Source organism: Mus musculus, chromosome 5 (genome assembly GCF_000001635.26).
Source record: "Mus musculus strain C57BL/6J chromosome 5, GRCm38.p6 C57BL/6J".
Lineage (NCBI taxonomy): Eukaryota > Metazoa > Chordata > Mammalia > Rodentia > Muridae > Mus > Mus musculus.
The window spans coordinates 96,132,475-96,157,973 of record NC_000071.6 but is presented as its reverse complement, the minus strand read 5'-3'; the positions used below and the strand labels follow the sequence as shown (position 1 = coordinate 96,157,973).

At 36.0% G+C, this 25,499-nt stretch overlaps 1 protein-coding gene across 9 annotated transcripts in view; it reads left to right on the top strand.

The window, feature by feature from the left end:
• Positions 1-25,499, top strand: part of Cnot6l (CCR4-NOT transcription complex, subunit 6-like) — a 93,866-nt gene that overhangs the window by 6,225 nt on the left and 62,142 nt on the right. For all 9 annotated transcript variants that reach the window (XM_006534870.4, XM_030254400.1, XM_030254398.1 and 6 more), the window contains exon 2: positions 23,842-23,963. In XM_006534870.4, the coding sequence (XP_006534933.1) occupies positions 23,852-23,963 (112 nt within the window). In that variant the 5' untranslated portion in view covers positions 23,842-23,851. The remainder of the gene's footprint in view (positions 1-23,841; positions 23,964-25,499) is intronic.

The following is a 25,499-nucleotide window of genomic DNA, read 5'->3' as shown; positions in this document are numbered from 1 at the left end:
TAGTCGTCCTGTCCCTTTTCCCTCCTCATGATCTCTTTACTTGTTCTTGGTATCCATTCTAGTATTTTAGGCTTTATCCACATTTATTCCCCCTTACATACATACATCTATACAAGCTAGGATCTGCATATAAAGAGAGAATATTGGTTTGTCTTTCTGCATTCGGCCACTTGACTTAATACAATGCTTTTCAGGCCTATCTTTTTTCCTATAGATTTCACTTTTCTTTACAGCTGAGTAAAATTTCACTTTATATATATACTACATTTTCATTATAGGCATCTAGATTGATTCCATTTTCCTTGTTATCATGGCATCTATGCTGATTCCATTTCCCTTGCTATCAGGAATGTAGCACCAATAAGCATGTTTATCACTGTTGTAGGATATAGAGTCTATTGAGTTATAGATTTAGTAGTAATATAGCTGGGTCATGTGATAGTCCTGTTTTTATTTTTTTGAGGTAATTTCTATAACAGCTGTACTAGTTTACAGTCCCACCAGCAGTAAGTAGGGATTCCCCTTTCCCTATATCCTCTTTAGCCTGCTGGCACACGCCTATAATTCCCAGCCCTTGTGAGGCAGAGGCCCTATAGAACATAGTGAATCTCTGTTACAGAAACTAAACCAAACAACCCCTCTCCCTAAACAAACAAACAAACAAACAAAAAACAGCCCCCCACTTCAAGCAAACAAAAAGGTGAAATATTTCGAGAGTTTATTTTTATTATTGTTTTTGTTTGTCTGGTTGTTTGTTTTTTGAGGCAACATTTTTCTGTGTAACAGTCCTGGCTATCCTGGAACTCTCTGTAGACCAGGGTGGTCTTGAGCTCACAGAGCTGTTTGCCTCTGCAGGAAATTATTCTAAGTGTTGACATATCTTGACTTTTATTATTACTATTATTATTATTATTATTATTAATTGGATATTTTCTTTATTTATATTTCAAATATCCCTTTTCCCGATTGATTTCCCCTTCAGAACCCCCCTAGCCCATCCCCTCCCCCTGCTTCTATGAGGGTGTTCCCCACCCACCCATGCCTCCCGCCCTGGCATCCTCTACACTGGGGCATTGAGCCTTCACAGGACCAACGACCTCTCTTCCCATTGATGCCAGACAAAGGCCATCCTCTGCTACATATGTGGCTGGAGCCATGGGTCCCTCTATGTGTACTCTTTGATATCTTGACTTCTTTTCTTTTAATGATTATTTTATGTATATGAGTACACTGTACCCGTCTTCAGACACACCAGAAGAAGGCATCGGATCCCATTACAGATGATGGTGAGCTACCATGTGGTTGCTGGGAATTTAACCATTGAGCCATCTCTCCAGCCTGGTTAGTTTATTTTTAACACTGGAAATACTCATTCTTTTTGTTTAAAGTAAAGAAATTATAATAAAGTTAAAATGGAATATTGTTTAGGGTTTGTGATTTAATGTTACCTAAGGGAGCTTTAAGTAACCTTTCCAGAATACTCATTATAAATACCTTTAATTAAGAGGGATTGGAATATTAGGAATTTCTGTATTTATTGCTAATGATAGGATAATAAATTCAATACAAAATTTTAGTGCCCTAATGCACTGGTTAGCATGGCAATTTTCTGTGTGGCAGTCTTCTTTACAGCTCCTTAAGCTTTGTGACTCCTCCATTCCTAGGATCTTGGTATTCTGCTTATTGTTCACAGACTTTTTTTTTTTTTTTTTAAGAACTGAAAGGGACATTTCCCCAAATTTCATGGCAAGAATTTTTCATAGCGCACTATTTAAGTATAATGAGTGTGAGAAGTAGCCCTGGACAGATTGTTTAACTTCACTGCAAAGGGCTTCAGGGTATTATTTTAAATGATATTACATACTTGTAAAAGTATATCTGAAAGTTGAATTATGATACTTAAGAATTGCTTTCCATATTCAACGTAAAACTTTGAGGGAAAAGTTGGAGGAAAGGAGAGGGGGAGGGTGGAGAGAAATACAAGAAAATGGGGACCATAACTCTAATATGTGAAAGACTTGAATGGCACGTGAATTTTAGCAACTATTTAAAAGTTTGCAACTTTATGAGCACTTAACAGTGTTGTGAATTTGGTAGGTATGTCCTTTACTCTGCAGTAATTGATGGTCATTGTGTTCACTGGGTTCTGGCTGTTTAATGTATTTCCTGTATTTTGAAATCAATTGGGATCTGTGAGCCAGAACTCTAAATTTTAGTTTATGGAGTTAAATTTCACAGAGCATATTTTTAAAAATTTCTTTTACTGTTAGTATTTACACTCTAAAGAATCATTACTTATGTGAACCTTGGCATGTTCTACTGTTTGCTTTTGCTATTTTGTAATTTTAAAGTCACTAAAATAATACATGTGAATCTTAATATAGAAACAACACTAAAATCATCAAATTACCCTCCCCACTATAATTTTTAATCATGTGCTTCATGATAAAAATGCTACATCTTTGTTTTACTAGCTGCACTAATACCTTCTAGAGATGAATTTTATCTCTGGACAACTTCAATTTTAGTTGAATTATAGTTCATTCTTTTATTGCCCAGAAATCTTACAGTGTGAAACTTTGACTCATCTTTACTTACCTTTCCCTAAGAACTTGACTATGTATCTCTGAGTATTGCTTAGCTTAGTTATTTAATTTCTCCTTTCCCTCTCCTCCCCATTCCTTTCCTATCGTTTTTTTCCTTCTTCCTTTCCTCCTCCCTCCGCCCTTCCTTTCCCCTCTTTCTCTGCCTCCCTTCCCTCTGAGGAAGATTTTTGAGTAGTTTGGTTAACTTCTTCATGGTAAATATTTCTAATGTTTTGCATTTTGAAAAATTAAAAACCCTACTTGAAGACCCATTCTGTACCCATTAGTATACCCGATTCTAAAGTGAACGATGGAAGATGTAGAGGAGACATTGTAAAGCCAATCGAGGCCTGTGCATACATGCATGTCTGTTACTTTCTAATTATAATGTTCATTATACTTAAGCAAAACAAAACCCCTAAAATTACCTACAGTATATATTCTGTAGGTTCATATTTAATGCAACATCTAGTGTAAATTTTTGAAAAATAGTGAATTCTGTACAAAATGGAAATTGCTAGTCACTTGGTTACTATGACAAAATAGCCAAGAGAAACAAAGGAGAGAAAATTTATTTTAGCTCATGATTTGAAACGTTTCAATCCATAGTTGATTGGTTCCATATTTTTGGACCATGGCAAGGCAGAGAAAAGCTGTTCTTTAGAGTATTTAGGAAGCTGAGATGAGGTGGGAACAAGACATATCCTTCCAGGTATGCCCTCAATGACACACTTCCTCCACTTGGACCCATTTCCGAATTTTTACCACTTCCCACCCCAATCATGACATCAAATTATTAGTAGAATCTATTAGTAGATTAATCCACTGATGAGTTGAAAGTCCTCATGACATCTTCCTGTAGCCCATCAGCTGCTAACTAAGCCTTTCATACAGAGCCTGCAGAGGACATTTCAGACTCAGAGCATAATAATAAACCTTGAAATAGGGTAAAATTGTTTCAGATTTGAAAATTTTTAATCAGGAAATGTATTACCTAGCTGGGTGTCTAAGTTTACTTTTCAATTGCTGTGAAGAACTCCTTCTCACATGACCAAGACAACTTAAACGGCATGGTGGTAGATAGAGGCAGGTGGATCTCTGCTTTTGAGGCTAGCCTACTCTACAAAGTGAGTTCCAGGACAGTCATGGCTACACAGAGAAAACTGTTCTGGTCAACCAACCAACCAAGCAACCAGCCAAAACCCATTTGATTTGCAAGGTAGAGGCAGAGAGAGAAAGCTAACTGGGAATGGTGAGGGTTTTGAAACCTCAAAGCCAACTCCCAGTGACACACCTCTTCTAAGGCCACACCTCCTAGTTCTTCCCAAACAGTTCAACTAGGAACCAAAAACATTCAAGTGTATTAGCCTATGGGAGCCATTCTGATTCAAACCAGCACACTGGTATACCTGAAATTTTAGCACTTGATGGATTTAGGCAAGATCGAATCCAGGGTGCCAAGCATGCTCTCTGTGTGTCTTTTCACTGAGTTACAATATTCAGCCTGCCTTCTTCCTTCCTCCTCCTCCTCTATTGGATCACATCTTTACTGTGGAATGGAACTAATACTTTTTAGATTCTGAGTACCAAGGACTAACAAAATTCAAGCTCATAGCCCTTATACATGTAATCTGAATTAATCTTTCTGAAAATACTGTGAGACAGACAGTATGTTTCACATTTTCTAATAGGTTAAGAATTAGATCTTCTATTTTGTAGCTGTCAGAAATTCATTTAATTTGTTTCAGTTTCTTCATCTGTAATAGGGAGATAGTAATAGCATTTATCTCAGAGATGAATATGATTTAATGATGTAATTCTCATAGAGTGTTTACAGTAGTACCTAACAGATCTGTAATAAAAGCTTTAACTTCAGTATATGCTTGCTATTATTACAACTTCTTACTATTAGTAAACTTATATTTGACATTTCCTGATTACAGTGAGGCATGTTTGATTCTAGAGTGCTTACTTATTAAGAGGGAATTTAAGTTTGGTTACAGCAAACTAGTGAATATGCTAGCTGGCAAAAACATTTAGTGTCACTACACACAGAGTACATAATAGGTTTTAACTTACAGGGATGAATAAGCAGAGGTCTTTTTTCCCTTAATGATGAGAGGAAAGGAAGGCAAGAAAATAGGTTACAGCAACATCTTTCTCTATCAATTTCCATCATTGTCCTCTTCGTTCCTTTATACATACTATTTCTGGACAGATTTATATAAATTTCATTGCATCTTTTATTTCATATGTAAAATGCTCACGTATTCCCCAGGTTAGCCAAAGTGAGTGACTTACAGTCTGTCAATGCTTTAAATGTGCCTATAGTACCTTATGCTTTATGACCCACCCCACTGCCTTCTTTAATAATTCACCTCAGGTGTTACTTACTCTGGGAAACCTTATGTGACACTTCCAGGCTTTGCTTTATGATTTTTCTTGTATGCCTTTAACATCCTTAACATTCCTCTTTGATAAAATTTGCCACAGGGTCTTATAATTATCTGGTTTATGTTTTGGCTTTTCTAATAAGAGTATGCCATTTTGAAGAGTGCAGATGATGTATACTTCATCTTTATGGTTCAAACGTTTGAAACATAATAGGGAACATGAAATGCTTGGTATATAGTAAGAACTTAGGAAATATGTATTAAATTAATAAGTGCCATTGTAAGCAGTGGTAATTACATCAACAAATATCTACTTGTGGATGTTAAGTGTTTAGAAAATCAGTTTAACTTCTGGTTAGATTCCATGGCTTGAATAGGAACATGAAGTTAATTGGGAAAATTAAAGCATGATTATAGTGGGATATGTGCCTAATAAGGAATATTAATTTTGTCCTTAAGTCATTGACATAGATTTCAACAAAGCAAGCATTTTTAAATACATAAACTGAGATTTCTTACTAATATTTAAATTAAAAGTTATAATGTGGCTTTATTTTAGAGGATATTCATTAGTTAACCACACTAGTAGATACTATATAGCTTTGAAATCTCATTTTTACCTATACTATTAAAGACATTGGGAGCAAGTGGATGATTTTGAGCAGGTTAGTAACAAAGTTTAAAGTTTACTCATTCTTTTTGCTGTGCTAGGGATTGAACCTGGTCTTGCACAGGACAGGTGAACACCCTGATTTCTGAAATTTTTTAAAAGAATATTATAACCTGGACACTTGAAGAGGTCTTTATATGGGTTGTATAGCCTGATCACTAGCCTAGTCAAGCCTGAGGGGTGTACCTTTCGTTCTTCAGCAGAGAAGCTTAATTTTGCAGCATGTGGAGGCCACTACAGAGATCCACAGCTGATGAAAATCAGCAAGTGAGTGAGTGTCTAACACCAATTGGGTCTATCTGCAATACAACCTGTACATTTAAGGCTCAGGGAAAATCATAGATGAGGGGTCAGAAAGATGGTAAGAGCCCAGAGAACCAGATTGCCTGCTGCAAGGACATGACCCAGAAGCTGAACCATGACATCTCAACAATATGATTACCTAAACAAGACCTGCATAATGACACCATTCAACATGCCATTGTGGGTGGGTTAATCTTACAAGATCCCACTCCTATATGAGGAGTTTTAGGTAATCTGTGGCTGCTGCGAGAAGGGGAGTTAAGTTTTATCAAGTGTCAGAAATCCTAATACCCAATTCTGAGTGATTAGCCCTAATTACATGTTCATTTGAGTAACACTAAAAAATGGACCTAATGGGGTGTGTGTGTGCGTGTATGTGTGTGTGTGCCTGCAGAGTCCAGATACATACATACAGATGTAAGTGATAAGTTTTGAATTTGGGAGAAAATCAGTTTAACATGGAGTTGGACATTGGAGGAGTTGGAGTAGAGAGAGTAGAAATGATGTAACTACAGTACTTATACGAAATTAAATTAAATTTCAGTAAATTGACATTTTAAGTTAAAATATAGTCTGGTAGACAAGAAATCAGTTGAAATGAGAATGGTAAGAGAGTTTCTTTTAGCATTTAGAATTACAATATAAATGGTTAAGTCAAGAAATAGGTTCTAAAGGTGTGGTAGATATGATCAAGACTTATGAAATTCTCAACTAATAAGATTTATGTTGGGATTAAAAAAAAAACTTTCAAGACCTATCAACTGTTTTGTATGATGGAGAGAGCTCAGAGCCAAGTCAGAACATGATGAAGAGTCAGTTCAGAGAAGGAAATTAAGAATTTTTTGTTTGTAACTTTAATATTTTCAAACCCTATTTTTAATGATGGTTCTTAAATACTTTAATCTCCAGTTTAGCCCACTTCCCACCAGAGGTAGTGGGAAAGAAAGGATAAGGGAGAAGTGGACCTGTTTAGAAAGGTTCTTTGGAGCAGCTCCCATCTGTGTTGTCTGGAAATCAGCAGTTCAGTCCACAGGTCAGCAGCGTCAGCTCAGTCCACTGGCAAACACCTCACAGATAGACCAGCAGTCAAGTTCAGTAGAATCACCACAAATCAACAGTGGTGGCACTAGCTAGCAGAGACAGCCAGGCCTCAGTTAGCAGGAGGGACCAGTAGGAACATCAGAAGCTCTCAGCTGTGCCTCTCTTAGGAAAGTGAAGATCAGTGAAGATTTGAGACCCAGCTTAGCACAGCTAGCTATACCAGCAAGCCAAACTCAGCCTCTGTCACTGTCTGTGGAGTCCTATTTAATCCCTCCAAACATCATGTGTTCTCAAAGGGGTTTTTGCACATGCATCTGTCTCAGCTAACATCACTGCCAATCAGCCTGAGTTGGAAGCAGCAAGAAACTTCAGCACACCACCAGAATATTTTTGGTGCATTTCTTCTCTCTATGGAGTTCCAACAAATGCAGCTTAACTACACAAAGTAAGGTAGACTAATACATGCGTGTTATTAGCAAAGAATCCTTCATCAGGTGTCCTTTCACATGCCTGCTTTAGCAGAACATCCTCTCTCTCATGTCTGCTTCAGTGAAATGTTTGCCCCAGCAAAACACCATCCAAATGACTTTCCAAAGAACACTTAAGCTTCCGCTTAATTTGTTAGTGGTGGCACATGTTTTTTTACCTCAGCATTTGAGAACCAGATCATCCAGATGTCTGAGTTTGAGCCCAGCCTGGTTAATAAACCTAGTTTCATTCAGGCCAACCAGAGCTACATGGTGAAATCTTGCCTCAGAAGACAAAAATAAATGAGTAAATAAATAAATAAACACATTTAAAAATGTGTTAGAGAAATAGGTTGGTGTGTTCTCTACTGGATTGACTTGTGTTTCCTGAATTTAGACTCTCCTTAATTCTTGATTGAATGACCTGGCCTGTGGGCTTCAGAGATTCTTAACTTTTGCTAGGTTTTGAGAACTCCACTGATAGCCTAGGGAAGGCTGCGGTTTATTTGTATAATTGAAGGTAAATAAAAGAAAGTAAATTGGATTAAAAGGAACCTGTTGGGCTGAGTATTTAGTTGATTTGGTAGATCTCAAGATCCTGGGTTGTATTGGCCTGTGCCTGGAATCCCAGCACGTGAGAGGTAGAGGCAAGAGAATCACAAATTCAAGGACACCCTCTGATACCATACATGAGACCTGGTTTCAAAAACAAACAAAATTAGTTCTTCCCTCTAAAAATCCCTAATGAAACAAAACTATTAAAATACATGTGGTAATAAAGTATATATGCTTCTTTCTTAGTGTATTTAAGAAGATATAGTGAGTCTAATATCAGCTATAATTATGAAGTAGTAAATATTATGAGATTTTTAAAACAACTATAATGATATGAACAGTAAATTGTTTTTTGTTGACAGAAATCATAGTTATGATCACTACTATGTGGATTGTCTATGTCTGTATGAAAAAGTACTGTGTTTTAGTGAAAACTGTGGTACAGATTTTTCCTATACAAATTCAGATTCCCTGACATTCATGGGCCACAGATTAATAACCTATGCTTATTGTCTCCTGGGTTCTCTCAACTTTATGTATTTTTGTCTTAGTTATGTACTTTTCTTTACAGATGATAGTAATTTTACTCTTTTCATCTTTTTGCAAGTAATACATGTTTTTTTTAAAAAGAAAAATTTGAAATGATACTGGAGGATAATTTCCTGGTTATTTTCTTTCATAGTAAGACTATTAGTATAGTATATAGAACTATTATCTAGGCAATATGCTTTTATATAACCATTAAAACATTTCATATAAATAAAAGAATTATATTACATATGATGTTTTTAATTGGAATACCATCACATTAATTTTTTTATCTAGAGGTATGTTTTATGCTTTCAAATGTTTATGTGCTACATTAAGTGCTAAATTCCTATTTTAAAGTGTATCTCAATGATTTTAGCATATCTACATTATTGTGACTATATCACCTATGTGTAGAATATCCATCAGTCCTTAAAAAAAACCTGATATGGAATATTATCTCTATTTCCCCTTTCTGCTGGGAGCTATCAGCTATTTGCTGGTTGTTTTGTTGTTTAAAACATTTTTTTTTTCCCCCAGACAGGATTTCACTATGTAGCTCTGGCTGGCTTAGAACTCACAGAGAACTGCCTGCATTTGCCTCCTGAGTGCTGGGATTCATATTTGGGATGTGTTTGTTTTTTTTTTTTTCGAAACAGGGTTTCTCTGTGTAGCCCTGGCTGTCCTGGAACCCACTCTGTAGACCAGGCTGGCCTCGAACTCAGAAATCTGACTGCCTCTGCCTCCCAAGTGCTGGGATCAAAGGCGTGCGCCACCACGCCCGGCTAATATTTGGGATTTTTAATGGACTGCCTGTTCTAGGCATTTAATAAAAGTAGATCATACATGTGATCTGTGTAGTATGTAATATTAAAAAACAACCCATGCTATTGCAGGCTACTCTCTAGCCTCCATGGCTAGCCCCTTGTCGTGGCTAGCCCCATGTGGCGGCCACCCAGCTAGTGGTTCACTTGCTGAGGAACCTGCTCACATTCCCAGCCATCTGCCCCTTGTGGTTAGCAGTCAAAAATCTCCATAACCCAGTGAAATCATAACTTTAGAGGCTTGTAATTTATCAGTCAGATTTATATTAGGAAATTCTCAATCCACAAAACACCCACATAATGAACTCAGAGCCAATTGATATTGATACAAGCTACCCACCTAGATTGGACAAATTGTCCTATATTATTCTATCCCTTCTATGACATTTATAGCTACCTGTTTATAACTACCTGTGGCTATTTAAAGCCATGCGGATTGGGTTCATCCTCTCCTTCCTCCATCTCTCTAAAACTCTCAGCCCGCCTTCTTTTTCTGTTGCCCAAATCACAGGCTCTAGCCTTAACTTGTGCCTCCCCCTCACCTGAATCTACACTTTGGTGCCCAACTTCTTTTTCATTTAGCATCATATTTCAAGAATAAGCCATTTGATAACAGGTAATACTTCATTCATTTTTTTTTTGAGATAGTGTCTCCTGTATCATGTTAATTCCCAACATGTCATGGATGTTATGTAGGATGTATAGCAAAGTATGACTCTGTATCCTCTTGCCTCCACTTTGTAAGTGTTGCCAGTACAGCCGTGTATCAGCACACCAGTTGATAGAGTGCTGGGAATGAAATTCAGGACTCTGTAGATGCTAGGCAGTCTTTCTATGACTGAGCTACATTCCCGGTTCTCATTCTTTGTTATGGTTAATATGGGGTTAACATGCTTTTTTACATATGTATATTTTTGGACTATTTTAAATATTTTTGCTGTAATAGTGTATAGAATTAGTTGGGACATATGTTTTAATTTTTCTTGAGTATATACTTAAGAGTGAAGTTGCTTATATAGTAACTCTGAGTTTGGAAGTAATTGATGTATGTTTCTATAAGTCATTTTTAATGGCTTCACTTTAATCTTTTGATATACTGCTTCTTCAATCTCCTGCTAGCTGATAATTTATGATGATTATCAAAACAAAATAAAAAATATAAATGTCTTTGAATACTTTTGTATGTGTGTGGGTTGTTTACTTGTGTCTGGGAATGCCTGTTCTAGGCATTTAATGAAAGTAGATCATATATGTGATCTGTGTAGCGTGTAATGTTCAAAAACAACCCATGCTATTGCAGGCTACTCTCTAGCCTCCATGTTATGTGTGTATGTAGGCCAGAATACTGGGATGTCTTCTTCAGTCATACTTCTAGAGCCCACATGGGTTCTGGGGCTCTGAACTCAGACCCTCGTGCTTTCCCAGCAAGTACTTCACACAGTCACCTCTGCAGCTTCCATATTGAATGCTTTTTAAAAAATACTAATTTATTTATGTATATATATTTTAATGTGGGAGTGCCCTGTCTACATGTATACCTACATGCGTTAAGAGGCCATCGGATCTCTTTATAGATGGTCATGAGTTACCATGTGATTTCTGGGAATTGAACTCAGGACCTCTGGAAGAGTAGTGTTATTAACCATCGAGCCATCTCACCAGTCCTTGAATGCTTTTTTTAAAGGATAAATTTCTACAAGTGGGCTTGCAGAATCAAATAAGGATATAATTTTGATAAATCTTGTCAGATTACTCTTTAGAAATACATAAAATTTTACTACCGTGGGTTTTGGGGCCTGAAAACACAAAACTCAGTGGTAGAATGTTTGGCTTAGCAAGAAGCATGAGGTCCTGACTTCTGTTCACAGTATTCCTGAAAAAATTTTATCATCAGCTTTTTAAAAGCTGCTTCTTTCTCTAAGCTCTTGTCATGTTATTAATCATTGCTATTCAGAGAATAGTCATATATTTAAAAAATATTTAGCTTTTTGCTAGTGAGGATTTTTTTGTCTCATTTTGTATTCTTTTAATACTTTTACATTGTTTTGTGACTTGCCTGATCATGACATTCACCCTAAATATTCCTATTGGAATTTATACTTTTCTTTTTAACTGAAAAAAGAAAACTTGTTGTTTTAGAGTAACAACAACAACAACAGCAACAACAAATATCCCATTGTACTGATGCTTATAAATATTTTAGAGAGTTTTTGTTACAGTTTCTGGGGTGTCTTTTGACTTTACTCTTTGCTTTATTAATGTTAAACTTTTTGCTTTATTTTTTAAAGACAGGATCTTACTGTATTTAGGCTTGGCTATCTTGAAACCTTGTATGTAGACTAGGCTAGCCTTGAACTCAGAGATCTGTCTACCTCTGTCTCCTGAGTACTGGAATTAAAAGTGTCTGTCACTAAGCCTCCTTCATTTTTAATTTTACTGGTCTTTGCCTTGCTGAAAAGTTCTCTACATTAAAACTGTAAAACTTGTTTTTTCTCTATTTTTTTCTAGTAATGTACAGAACTAAGCTTGGGATTGCTTAGTAGGAGCTTACATTTTATAGCTGGACTTAACTTATATTTCATAGTTTTGGATTTATTTTGTTTTTCCAAGTTAAGGATCAAATGATATGCTAGGCAAGTATTATATGTATCTCAGACACTTAATCTATGTTTAAATTCTGTTAACTACTTTTTAGGCTTTTGACCAAAATCAAGTGGAACATTGTTCTTACCAGTTTTCTATCTGATGTGTTCTCTGTTCAAGAACAATACACACACACACACACACACATGTATACGTGTGTGTGTGTGTTTTTGAAGTAAGGAGATGGATAGGAACATGCTATACATTTATTCTATGTACAGACTGGATATTGCAGGAATAGTGCATCCTGTGGGGACTTAAAAGAAATTATATTTAGGTATCATCTGTGGGATATTGATTGTTTCACAACTTTTATTGTATCTCAATTTCCTTATCTGTAAATTGACAGTTGATATATAATTTATAAATTTAGTGAAATGACATATGAGAGTTCATGTTGTCTGGGCATTTAGTACGTGTTTTCTTTTTCTAATTCATAAACCCCATCTTTCTTTATCCTACTTAAAGTTTGGTCCAGAAGATAAGACAAAGTTTCAAGATACTGTAATGCTCAGTTTTCAAAACTCAAAGTCATTTGGGATTAGTACTGATTAAAAAGGATAGCAAATCTTCAGTTATTAAGTCATTTTAAAAGGCATTTGTTCAGTAGCCACATTTTAATAGGATAAGGGCTAATTTAAGCTGTGTAATATACATAAAGAATGTGCGCATGTATATACATTTAGAAAAATTTTATTCATCAACCTGATTAAGAATTACTCAATCCAGATTTAGTTCTCAGTGGCTCCTTTTTGATATTTATATGTATTATTCATTATATTACATTGATTTTTTTTTAATTTTTTTTGTGCAGAGTAATAAAATACTTTGTAAAGAAATGTGAACTAGGAAGATGTGTATATTTGTCATAGTTCCAAAACAGTAAGAGTTTAAAATTTTATTTATAGTTTTGAGATTATAATTTAGTTGGCAACATTTCTGTCTTTCCTTTCATCTTTTCAAACACTCCCATATACCTTTCCCAGTTCTTCAAATTCATGGTCTCTTTTTTAATTGTTACTACATGCCTATATGTATATTGTATATATACATATCCCTAAACATAACCTGTTGGGTTTGTATAGTGTCACTGTGGGTATGTTTTCAGGACTGACTGGCACTGGAAAAATCAATGGGTGTGCTCTTCCCTGGGGAGAGACATCCTTCCTGCTCTCCGCTTTACTCAGTTGCCTGTAGTTCTTTGTGTAGGGTCAAGGACTTGTGTGAGCTTTCTGGTCCAATTTGACATGTTTGTTGGTATCTTTTTGTTCAGCTCATGTTTGGGCAGTCATGTTGGTAAGACTTATCAAGTATAGCTTCTGATGTTACTAGGAGATACAATCTTATAGTTAAAGTGCCTTATATGGCTCTTAGAATCTTTTTGCCTGCTTTCCTGCAGTGTTTACTGATCCTTAGGTGTGGGAGTGTCTTGTAGATGTATCTTTTGGTCCTGAGCTGCTCAACTCTGCATACTGATTTGTGGTTTTCTGCAAGGAGTTTCCTTGATGAGGAGACAAAGACCATACTTATTTGGGGGGTGTAAGGACAATGGTCTATAGATTGTTGTTAGGGATCGTGCTGGTTTAGTAAATTGATTGTGGATTCTCCTCCAGTAACCATAATTTCACTAGAATGGAGTAGTTAGCTAGGTTTTCAGGACCAGATTGTTGATGTGGTTCATAGGCATCATAACTGGGTAGATGCTTATGAGAACTAGTCCACAGGGAGTGGGAGTTCAGGTCAGTTCCAGCTCAGGGTCTCTGGGCCCTGCTTCTGAAGTGTCTTCTGCAGGAGGGACTTACCTTCTGCTTCTGGTGGGTTTCCAAGGACAGCAGTAGTAGGCTATAAGTTTTGTGAGTCTCTTATAGGCAGCCCTGGCAAACAACTTAGGAGAGGGCTTCTCATGGCTAGTATTGAGTTTTTTGGTTATTTTTAGGACAAGGGAAACAGTTCTGTTACGGGTTTTATCGAAATGTTTCTACAATCTTATATTATTATATCTTTTGTAAAAACATAATTTCAAAATAAGTTTAAGAAAAATGTAGAATTTTCTCAGTTATAGTGGATATGGATTGTATGTAATTAAGTTTCAAAAATTGTTAATGAGTACTATTCTTTGACTTTATAGCTAGTAGCTGGGCAGTGGTGGTGCTTGCCTTTAATCCCAGCACTTGGGAGGCAGAGGCAGAGGCAGAGGCAGGTGGATTTCTGAGTTCAAGGCCATCCTGGTCTACAGAGTGAGTTCCAGGACAGCCAGGGCTACACAGAGAAACCCTGTCTAAAACAAAAACAAAAACAAAAACAAAAACAAAAACAAAAACAGAACAAAGACTTTATAGCTAGTGTTATTCCTAAATTGTTATATGTGTGTACTGTTACTATTTTGTATTGTCTAGTTAGTGGAACAAAAACTTTTTTATGTCACAGAACTAGACATTTGCTCCTCTGTGACCTTCCATGAGGTCTTATGGGGGCATTTCTACTCCAGGACTACAATTTGGAAGAACATTATATTTTGTGTGTTTTGTTGCTTCTGTAGAGTGTCTACCTGCCAAGAAAACAGAAACTGAAGTCAGGTTCCTGGACCTTTGTAGGAAATGAACAAATAAATTAATTTTCTTCTGATAATATACAGATTACTTCTTTCAGTGGCTGGCTTTTGTTTTTACTTTGGGCCATAGCATGGGAACATTCTTGACTTAGAGCCTTTGTGAGTTCTCATGTTTATTTTAACCATTTATTTTAGGAACTATTTTAAGGTTACCATCCCTTCTTTCCAAACCTTGTTGGCTTGACACCTTTTGATAGGTGTTTATATGAGTAGAATAGATATTTTGGTGAGAAATTATCCTCCCTGCTTCACCATCATCACAAGGTTGATTTCTTTGTTTTATGCTGTAGTGGACTTGTCTATATGATATGTTGACCCTTTTACAGTCACTCATGTAGTTTGTCTCATTTTGTTTATAGAAGCAGAGATGGTTTCATTTCTAGGATTATCCAAAGAACAAACGTTGGTGCTGTAGGATTGTTTGCCAATTTTCCAGACTGTACTGCTGATGGATTTTCTGTACTGCTAGTGGGATGTTCTCTGTGCATAACTTGTTATTAATTAGCTCTTTTAGGAGATAGCCTGGAGGGAGGGAGAGAGAGTATGTGTGTGTGTGAGAGAGAATATGTATGTAATTCATCCGTTTGTCTGTCTAGACATGGTTTCACTATGTAGCTCTGCCTGTCCCAGAACTAACCTTGAAGATCAGGCTGGCCTTGAACTCATGCATATCAGAAGGCTGGAATTCAAAGAGAGCGTCAGAATACTACATTGAACTACTTAATAAGTGTTACAGTTGGCCCTTTCTTCTTTCCTATTGTGTTTTATCTAGGTTTGTTTGTTTTTGTTTTATCTACCACATCCTGTCCACAACTACTGATTCCTTTTCACTCAGATTTATCCCAGTGCCTTGTCCCCATCACTCGTGAGCTTTAAAATTTAGCCATTCTAATAGATGTTCAGTCAGCTTATTTACAGTTCCTTGATGCTTAATGTTTAACATCTTACATGTTTATTTACTTTATTCTGAATATGTGCTTATTTGTTTTATATGTATCTTTAGTGAGGAATCATTTAAAGTCTGTGCAGGAGATCCAACTCATATCCAAGGTATATATTCTACCCTGAGATATACTTGTAGTTCCTTTTAAGATATTAGATTGTTGTAATTTGTAAGGTTTTTTTTTTTTTGGATGCTTTTTACTGATACATATTTTGAAAACCTTCCTAATATCATGATTAATTTTTCAAATAGTAGATGCTTTAATTGTTTATGGAATGTATTTGCTTATTAGTAGTATTCTTGTATGGATAATTTTGTTTCTTTGAAATTTTTGTTTAAATTATGGACTTAAAAAGTTTATTTTAGAACTTCTTTCTTTTTTTAAATTTACATTGGTTTTCTGCCTCCATGTATTGACATGTATGTGAATCCCCTGGAACTGGAATTACAGACAATTGTGAACTGCCATGTGGGTGCTGATTTGAACCCTTATCCTCTGGAAGAACAGCCAGTTCTCTCAACCACTGAGTTATCTTTCCTTCCTCTCTTTTAGAATTTTTATACTGTTTGGTTTTACATTTAAGTTCATAGTCTTTTAAGTTTTAATTTGATTAAAGGTATGGGTTAGGGTTTAGTTTTGCATATGAGTATCTCATTTAGCATTTGTTGAAAATTCTATTCTTTATTGACATTCTCACCTTTGTTGAAAATATGTTGGTGATATATGTGTGAATATATTTGGAATTGGTTCTGTTGTATTATTAGTACCAAACTATCTAGGAAACTTGCTTCTGATAAGTCTTAAAAAAAAAGTGCCCATGTAAATGTATTTTTTTTTTTTAAAGAAAAAGTCTTTGAGAAGAAATAGTTTGGGACACCATAAATTCTTCTTACATATATTTTAGAATCAGCTTTTTTTTTTTAAATGATGTATTAGTGGCAATTTATAAATGTTGCTGTTTTCTTTTTACCTGGCTAGTTCCCAAATAATTGAGACTAGACTATTCTATTTATTTAACAAGCTTTAAGGGCACAACAACTGAGCAGTATTACTCTTAATTTTTTAAAAAAGTTTTTTATTAGATATTTTCTTTATTTACATTTCAAATGTTATCCCCTTTCCTCGTTTCCCCTCCGAAAACCCCCTATCCCCTTCCTTCTCCCCCTGCTCACCAACCCACCCACTCCCGCTTCCTGGCCCTGGCATTCCCCTATACTGGGGTATAGAACACAGGACCAAGGGTCTCTAATACAATTCTTTAAACAATGATACTTGTATTTTAGTACTGATCTTGCTCTTTGGACTCCAGGTGTTTTCTCATGGCGCCCCCCACCCCAACTCTCCCTGGGGCGAATCCCCACTTTCTCTCTTCATTTCCTCTTTGCCTGGCTGGAAGTCCAGCCCTAGTCCCTCCCCTGCTCAGTCATTGGATGAACAGCTTTTATTGACAAATCAGAGAATAATTGGGGAGCAATGTTTATACAATACTGAGGCAGGAGGTTCTCAGAATGAGGATTGCTATCAGATATGCAGGCAGAGAAATCAACATTTGAATAATACAAGGATAGTCTTTACACAGTAAATAGCTACAAGATGATATACTGTTAAGGTGAATAGATGAATTAAGCCAAGAAAATTGCTTACTTAAGACCCATGGGAAGGAGTGAGAGGTGTTACATATAATGAAATACTAGAAAACACGTATGAAGGAGAAGGCAGAAAGCCAGTATAGTAGTTGTTTTTCTTGTCGTTGTGAGCAAACACTTGCCACAGACAACTTAAGGGGGAACTATTTAGTTGACGTTTTCAAAGAATTCAGGCCATGGCTTTTGAACCCATGAATTTAGGTAGAACATTAGGGTGGAGAAAAAGTGTGACAGGGTAGTCTGATAAAGCTGACGGGAAGCAGTTAAAGGAAGGAAGGCATCCTAGGGATATGTAAGGCTCCACGGACATGACTTCTGTGACCTTCTTCCTCCAAATACATCCCAGCCCTCACACTTCCACACACTTTTAGGAATCTGTTTAGATTTTTGAATCCATTAGCAGAACAAAACATTTCTTAGGTCAGGTCCCTTATGAATCCAGTTCTTTTGAAAACATCTTCAGAGATGCATCATGGGCATGCTTTATTAATGGAGTTACTTCTCAGTTTAGTGATAGTGACAAAGGGAAATGTCAGAAGAAGTCATGATTCTGGGAGAATTGATTTATGAGGATTTTATTAACATTCACTTTCTGGAGGATAATTAGAAAAAACAAGAGACAGTGAAGCATAATGGTTGTTAGGAGACTAAGATCTAATTAGGATGGTAGAAAAATCATAAGGTTTGGTTTTTCAAATTGATTCTTATCTGACAGGAATATTCATTAAATTTGAACCGATGGATACAATAGCCATAGTTTTAGGTCTTGTGTCCTTTCTTTTTTACTATTTGTGCTTTTTGTCACTGCTATTTTCTATTATCCTAAATACAAGAGAAAGATTATAAACATGTACCAAAGGAATTGTGTCTTGATTTTTTTATAATTTACTTTTAAGATGCTAGTACATTTATTTATGTACTTACTATACATGGGGGTAGTGGTGTGCCACAGTGTATTAGCAGGAGTCAGTTCTCTCCTTCTACCATGTGGTTCTCAGGGATTGAACTCGGGTCATAGGCTCATTAGCAAATAGATACTTTTACTCTTTGAGCCATCTCTTTTTTTTCTTCTTTTTCTTCTTCTTCTTTTTTATTTCTTTCATTAGCACTATGACATGATCTCATCCTTTTCCAGAAACGAAATTTTCCTCCAGATCTCTCTGTATTGACATAAATTTCTGGAATATCTTTGAAAAACCATACAACATCTCTTCTTAGTCTTTATTGCCCTTGTCCCCATGTTTTTTGTTTAGGTATACTTGGGATATGAGGTAGAGCCCTAAGAATAAATGAAATAAAAACAAGACATTGAATTTAGTTATTCCTAAAGACAAAGAATTCCCATTATGGATGTTAACTAATTTTTTGTCAATACAAATTGTAGACATAAATACCATTGCCACTATAGAAAACCATTTGCTATCACTTTAAGTTAAATATACATGTATATGTTATGTATATGATATGAGACTTATCTTAGTCTCATTCCCAGTATAGGATATTTGTTATCCCTGTTCTGGGAACTCTATCCTTTTCACCTCCTTGACTATTCTATAGGTTATCTATTATTAATCGCTTTTACTCTTTATGAAGAGATGGTTTCCTTTTTAGCCGTTTTCATTTTAATATAATAATAGTATAAAACAATGCAACTATTTGATTAAGGGGAAATATTAAGAAGAAATGTCATTTAATAAAAAGAAATGTCATTATTTAAAGGATTATTTAAAAGTAAAATATTCTATGTTTTCAAGTAATCAGACATTGAAGCATTAGGACATGATACAATGAATGACAGCAGTAGATAGTCACTGAATATTTCTTTTCCTCCTCCTTTTCTTTCTTTCTCAAGCAATGTCTCATGAAACCTGGGCAGGCCTTGAGCTGGTCTCAGACTAAGAGGTCTGCCTGCCTCTGCCTCTTGAGTGTTGGAATTAAGGATGTTCATGTTCAATCCCAACCCAATCAAGCCAATTCATTAGTTAATTTTTAGACAAGGCCTCTATTTTTTCTTTGTTTAAAGTGGTCACATAGCTGGATACATCAAAACTTGAATGGTTGTATTATATAGACACTATTAAATTTATCAGTGATCAGTGCCATCCATAGACCATTGGTTCAGGAGTGGATCACTATCAATCTCTAATTGATCCAACTATATGCAGTGCCGTTTGTTTATTTATTTATTTATTTATTTATTTATTTATTTACCTCCTCCCTCTCATTCCCTTCTGCCTCTTGCTCCGACCCCTCTGCTCACTCCAGCCCATAGGTTTTTTATTTTTCTCATTACAGATAGTCGTGAGTCACCATGTGGTTGCTGGGATTTAAACTTATGACCTCAGGAAGAGCAACCAGTGCTCTTAACTGCTGAGCCATCTCACTAGTCCGCAGTGTCATTTATTAAGTACCTTTTTAAAAGTATCAGCAGGTCTAAAGATAATAGTTGGTAATGTGCTTTTTTCAGGTACGGTGTAAATTTATTTTATATATTACATATATATGGTATAAAAATGACTAGTGGTTAATTTAGGTATTGGTTAGGAAATAAGAACTTCAAAAGTGTACTGCAAATATTTTATTTGGATAAATAGATAAGCATATACTTATTTTCTCAGAAAGAAACCTTGTACTGTCAGATAGAAAGGATCAGAGTGAGAATCAAGCAAAGAATAATTCATGTATGTGTCCCCCCCCCCCCCCTTCACTTCCCTTTGTTTTGGAGACAAGTCTTGCTGTGCAGCACAGGCTGACCTTGAGCTTCTGATCCTCCTATATCCACCTTCTAAGTACTGGGGTTAAAGTGATATTTTACTGTTTTTGGTGTTTTGCCTTCTTTAACCACTGAGAATAGATGCCATTATAGGACAGCTTTGTTTGAGAAATGTATGCAGTACTATAAGCCATTGAAATTTCTCTAAAATGTAAGCTGACATATCATACACACATAGTTTTTGCTAGCTTTTCTATCTGATGTCATCATTTAATATCTCTGTAGAAACAGTATGAGTTTAATGATTTGTATTTTAGATTTGTATTGTTAGAAGTCTTCATTGTGAATTACTCTTTTGGTGATTTGTAACATTCTCTATTACTCTCCAACAAAATCATGCTGAACTACAGAGACAAATTAATTTCAACTTGTGAGAGGGTAGCCATGGTTTAATATCATAAGACTTAGATGTTTACATATACTTGAGGCTGGTCTCCCCCGGATTTTCCTCCCCCTCTCCTCCCTCTCCCTCTTCCCTTTTCTCTCCCCCCTCTCCCCCCCTCTGTTGTGTATATCTGTACTATATAGTGTTGTTTAATTAGCTAACAGTGATAGAGATTCAAACTTGTTTACTTTAGCATAGCTTACATAAGAACTAAGAAGTAGTAATACACTTTCTTAATCAGTAATACATGACTAATTTCAGAACTTTTACAGGGGGTGTCCAAAGGCTGCACAGGTGGTATAGTAGAGGACAAAATAGGTGAAATTCAAAGCAACTTGTGTAGTTAGGATTTAGAGAACCACATTTTTTCCTAGTTTTTTTTTTTTCAGTGTTTTTCCTAGTGTCATATACGGTTTAAATACTTAAGATCAGTGTTGTTAAGGGGCTTTTAGTTTATTTTGTTACATACTCAGGGCCTCCAGGTTGCCCTAATGTTATTATCCTTTGGAAATTGATGTAAGATATTGTAAAAATTGGAAAATTGGGAAACCCAACTTAACATCTCACTGTGGGTTTGATGTGTACCACTGTAAGAACAAAATATACAAAACAACAACAACAATAAATATAAAGAAAAACCCCTGTGCAGCTAGGTATGATGGTAATGTCTATAGTCTCTGCATTTGGAAGGCTTACCAGGTGGATTATGCACATAAGGCTTCTAATGTGATTGAGGCCAGTCTGAGATAGTAAGAGCTTGTGTAAAACAACTCTCTAAAACAACACTAAAAATAATCCCTCCTCATCTTGAAGAGAAAATATGAAGAATTAGCTGTTAATGTTTTCTAAAAGAAACCATTTCTCTTTCTTTGGATGGAAGCTGCTCATCACTCAGTGTTTAAACCCTAGACTGGCTTGTATGCACAGTTAAAAAACATAACCAGCATCACACTTAGGGATTTAAATTACGTTTGAGCTTTAGGGAAAAGAGTAAGGAAATTCAAAGTATCATCGTATTTAAATTGTGGGCAGCATCCCAGGGAAAGAAAATGGCAATTACACCTTTCTACCTCAGGCCTCAGGAAACTAGAGCAGTCAAACCCATGGTAGCTATAGTGGTGGGGAGCAGGAATGGAAAAGTATAGTTTATTTTAATTTATAGCTTAATTTACTCCATCTACTTCTCTATCTCTTTAGAATAGCTTAAGTTGAGCCTGCCTTTGTAGGTATAGTTTCTTGACCAGGTGATTGACTTGGCACAACTGGAATGTTGGATCTCTGCCTAGGCCAGTGTCTTCACCAGAAGGATGTTTTTCTACTTTAACATTGTAACTCCAAATAGCACAGTATGATAAGATTACGTTTGAAGAGTTAACTTAGGGACTGGAGAATTTTACTGTTAATAAATAAACAACTAAGGAAAACTTGCCCTCCTTTAAGTAAAGGGAAACTGACGTGAGAAATTTTGATTTCTTGGTACATGATGGAATACTACTACCTTTTTTTTTTTTTTGATATGCAACAAGCTTAAGACCTCCTGATACTATTTCTTAACTTAGAAATAGATACAGATTTGAATACTTGGTTTAAGGGCACATGTGAGAAAGGACAAAGAAATATGAGCAAAGAATGCTGAGAATGCAGCCTAGTAGTAGAACTCTTACATGGCATGTGCCAGGTCCCTAGATTAGATCTGTTACTGACAAAATAAAACATTATGCCAGCTGTAACTATATATGTAATATGCGATAAGGATAACATGTAGATACTTAATTTGACACACATGACTTTGTTGCTTGCTGTTTGATCTGAATGACCTGAAGTGGATTTTATCTTCTGTTTGCTATCAAAGCAGTAGTTCTAGACCCCTGGAATAAAGTTATTTTTAGGGCTTTTTTTTCATATTTAGTGTATTTGAAGTGATTTTATGATTGGTGTAGTCACCATTGATTGTGCTGTGATTATGAAAACAGTAGCATGAACTTTGTTTCAGTTGGCATGGCTCTGTAATTTACCTAGTTAGGTACGTTTGAGAGTAAAAGGGAGTGCCAGTAATTACCCTGGTACCACAGGGTTACAGTAAGACTGACTATGGCAAATCAAGTTATGCATTTACCTGGTTAGGATGTGCTGATGGCATGGAGCAGAAGACAAAACTCAGCTTGCTGTGTGCAGGGACTGCATGTATGAGTTATTGAGAAATTTGCCTTTTCTTTTATCTTTCTAGACTACCTTATGAGGTCCGCTTTTCTTGTAGTTGGAAGGCTATGTGGAACAATCTGGACTATGTTCTGCTTTGTTTATGATCATCAGGAATGAGGATCCTGTTTCATCCACAAACATAGAATGAATCTTGAGCATTCTCTAAACTAATGCCAGTGTCAAGGGGGAAAATCATGTGGTGTTAGTTGTAGGTATGAGATATTTATTACTCAGATGGGAGTTAGAATTACACTATTCTCTGAGACTAGTTGAAGTTTCATTAAATGGAAACTAGTTGTAAGACCAACTTTTCTAGGAAAGTAGTGCTGTTAAGCATAGGGGAAGGAACTGGGGAGCAACACAATGTTCTCTGAAGAATCTACTATGGTTGCTTATTTGCATTTCCCCTTAGGCATCTGTTAATGAGTTTCTTCAGAAGCCTAGAATATTGTAGTGTTTTTCTTCCAGTGAGAATATAAAATGACTTAACTAGGGGCGTTGTTCAAGAGTACACCAAGACAGATACTGTGGGAACAAGGCATTTCTTAGAAGAGTTTTTAATCCACTGATGGAGGGACAGCAGCATGGTGGAGGCTTTGCATGAGTTCAGGACGCCAACAACAGAGACTCTGGAGGGATCTCTGAAGAGAATCAGAGTCCACTTATCAGAGGAGGGAGAGTCATACACCTTCTGAGAATGGGCTTCAGCTGCAGCCAGGTTCTCAGATTCCCTGGCGGGAGACTGGAACAGGCTATGGCACCCCTTTGATGTAAAGTCATTTCTCAGGTGAGAGGCTCTGGAAATGTCAAGTCTGCTTGCTCTAGACTCACAGATGAAGTTCTAATAGGGTACCCGTGAATATTTGTGAGAGTCTTAAGCAAAAGGAGAGAAAAAGAAAACTTAGCATATTTTTTCTTTTTTATACTATATTATTTTTAATTTAATTTTTATTTGCTCATATTTTCCACACGCACATTGATTCCCCTTTCCTCCAAAATGATGAATTTCCTCAAATAACTATAATAATAGTAATAATTTTTAATAAAAAGCAGTATGTGAATGTGTGTATGTATGTGTATGTGTGTATGTATGTATTTGTGTGTGTTTGGGGAAAGGGTTGTCCAAAGACAACTTTGCAGAGTTGCTAATCTTTCACTGTGGTTCCTGGTCTGGAACTCAGATTATTAAAATTATGCAACAGGCACTGTAACTGCCTGAGACATCTTGCTGGCCCTGACTGTAATAATTAATGATCCTTTTCCCCCCACAGACTAATAGGGATGCCAAAGGAAAAATATGATCCTCCAGATCCTCGCAGAATTTACACCATCATGTCCGCAGAGGAGGTAGCCAATGGGAAAAAATCTCACTGGGCAGAGTTAGAGATCTCGGGTGAGTGGAATCTGAAGCATTTTATCTGGAATATAATAGCTACAATTGTAAAGAGTATTGCTGTACTTATAGGCTCTTTGTTGTGTTTTAACTGGAAGAACTAATTGGAAATACATAAGAATCCTGAGGCACTTCTTTTTAGATCTTTTAAAATATTTTCCTTTCTTGTTGAGATTATCTTGAGCAAGGGTAGCCATTTACATTTAAAGATATTCAGAGTTTGGTTTCTGAGTAAAATTAGGTTCTATAATACAGTAAGTCTTATGTTGACATTTCCAGAGTAATTTTTTGCAAATGAAAGTCTTTGCTATCCTTCTTTTATTATCTCAGTGCTAGTAAAGAAGGAAACCTAGATGACTCTATCTGTATAACAGACACCAGCTAAGCTATGAATAGAGCATGCTTAGAATAAATGTGATTTGAAGAATTTGGATCCCTGTCTGAAAGTAAAAAAAAATCATAAAACTAAAACTGAAGACATTGCATAAAATACTTAACTGATGTACTTCCAGAGTTACCAAGATTATTAAAAACAACGACAAAAAGTGCCTTAAGTCAGAGGAATGTTAAGACATGCTAATTAAAAAGCCTGATTTGAATTCTAGAACAAAAAGATATAAAAACAGGTAAATTCTGAATAAAGCCTGAAGTTTTGTTACTATTACTATATCAATGTTGGCTTCTTACTTTTAATAAACACACCATGGAATATAAGACTCTAATGTTGGGGAATTTAAGCAGAGTTCATATAAGAACTTCACATTAACTTGGCAACTAATAGTATTATAAAATTAAGTTTATTAGAAATAGAAGATCACTTTTTCTTTTATGAATTGCCACAGAACAGATTATATGTAGAATGTGATCAGGACCCCACCCCCATTGGCATTGTAGTACCAACAGCAAGACTTAACTTATTCATACAACTGAAAGGAAACTGAGTAGATTGCTGAATGCTCATCATTCCGATGGGAGCAGATCTCAGCCTGTTGGTTTTAAGATTTCTCAGCCTTGGCGGCTTACTGACAGTTTGGCCCCTAGATACAATTCCTTGTGGTGGATGGTTTTTGTGTGTAGTATAGGATGCTTAGTAGCATGCTTGGCTTTTACCTAGCAGATTCCCTGTATACTTCTTTACTTATATCAACCTAAAATGCCAAAGTCCTTTGAGGAAAAGAATTCCTCCCAACTGAAATTGGTGTGTTTAAGTTAATGGAAGTTTCTCTTTTACCCATAGCCTCATCATTGAATACTTTGTTTTTCTATTAAGATGCAAAATCCTAGTTGACACTTTGTATTTGATTATATACAGCAGGAAAGAGTCTGGTAGAAAGAACCCTGGATAGAGGATAGAAATAAACATTGAGTTTAGTTCTATAAACAAGATAACATTGTTCCTTTGGAACTTTGTGTTCTTCAGTTTCCATTCCCATCTCTCATCTAAATTTTTTTTTTAATGAAAGTTATATATACTTAATTAAATACTTCTTGGGTTTGGAGAGATGGCTCAACTACTAAGAACACTGGTCTTCTAAA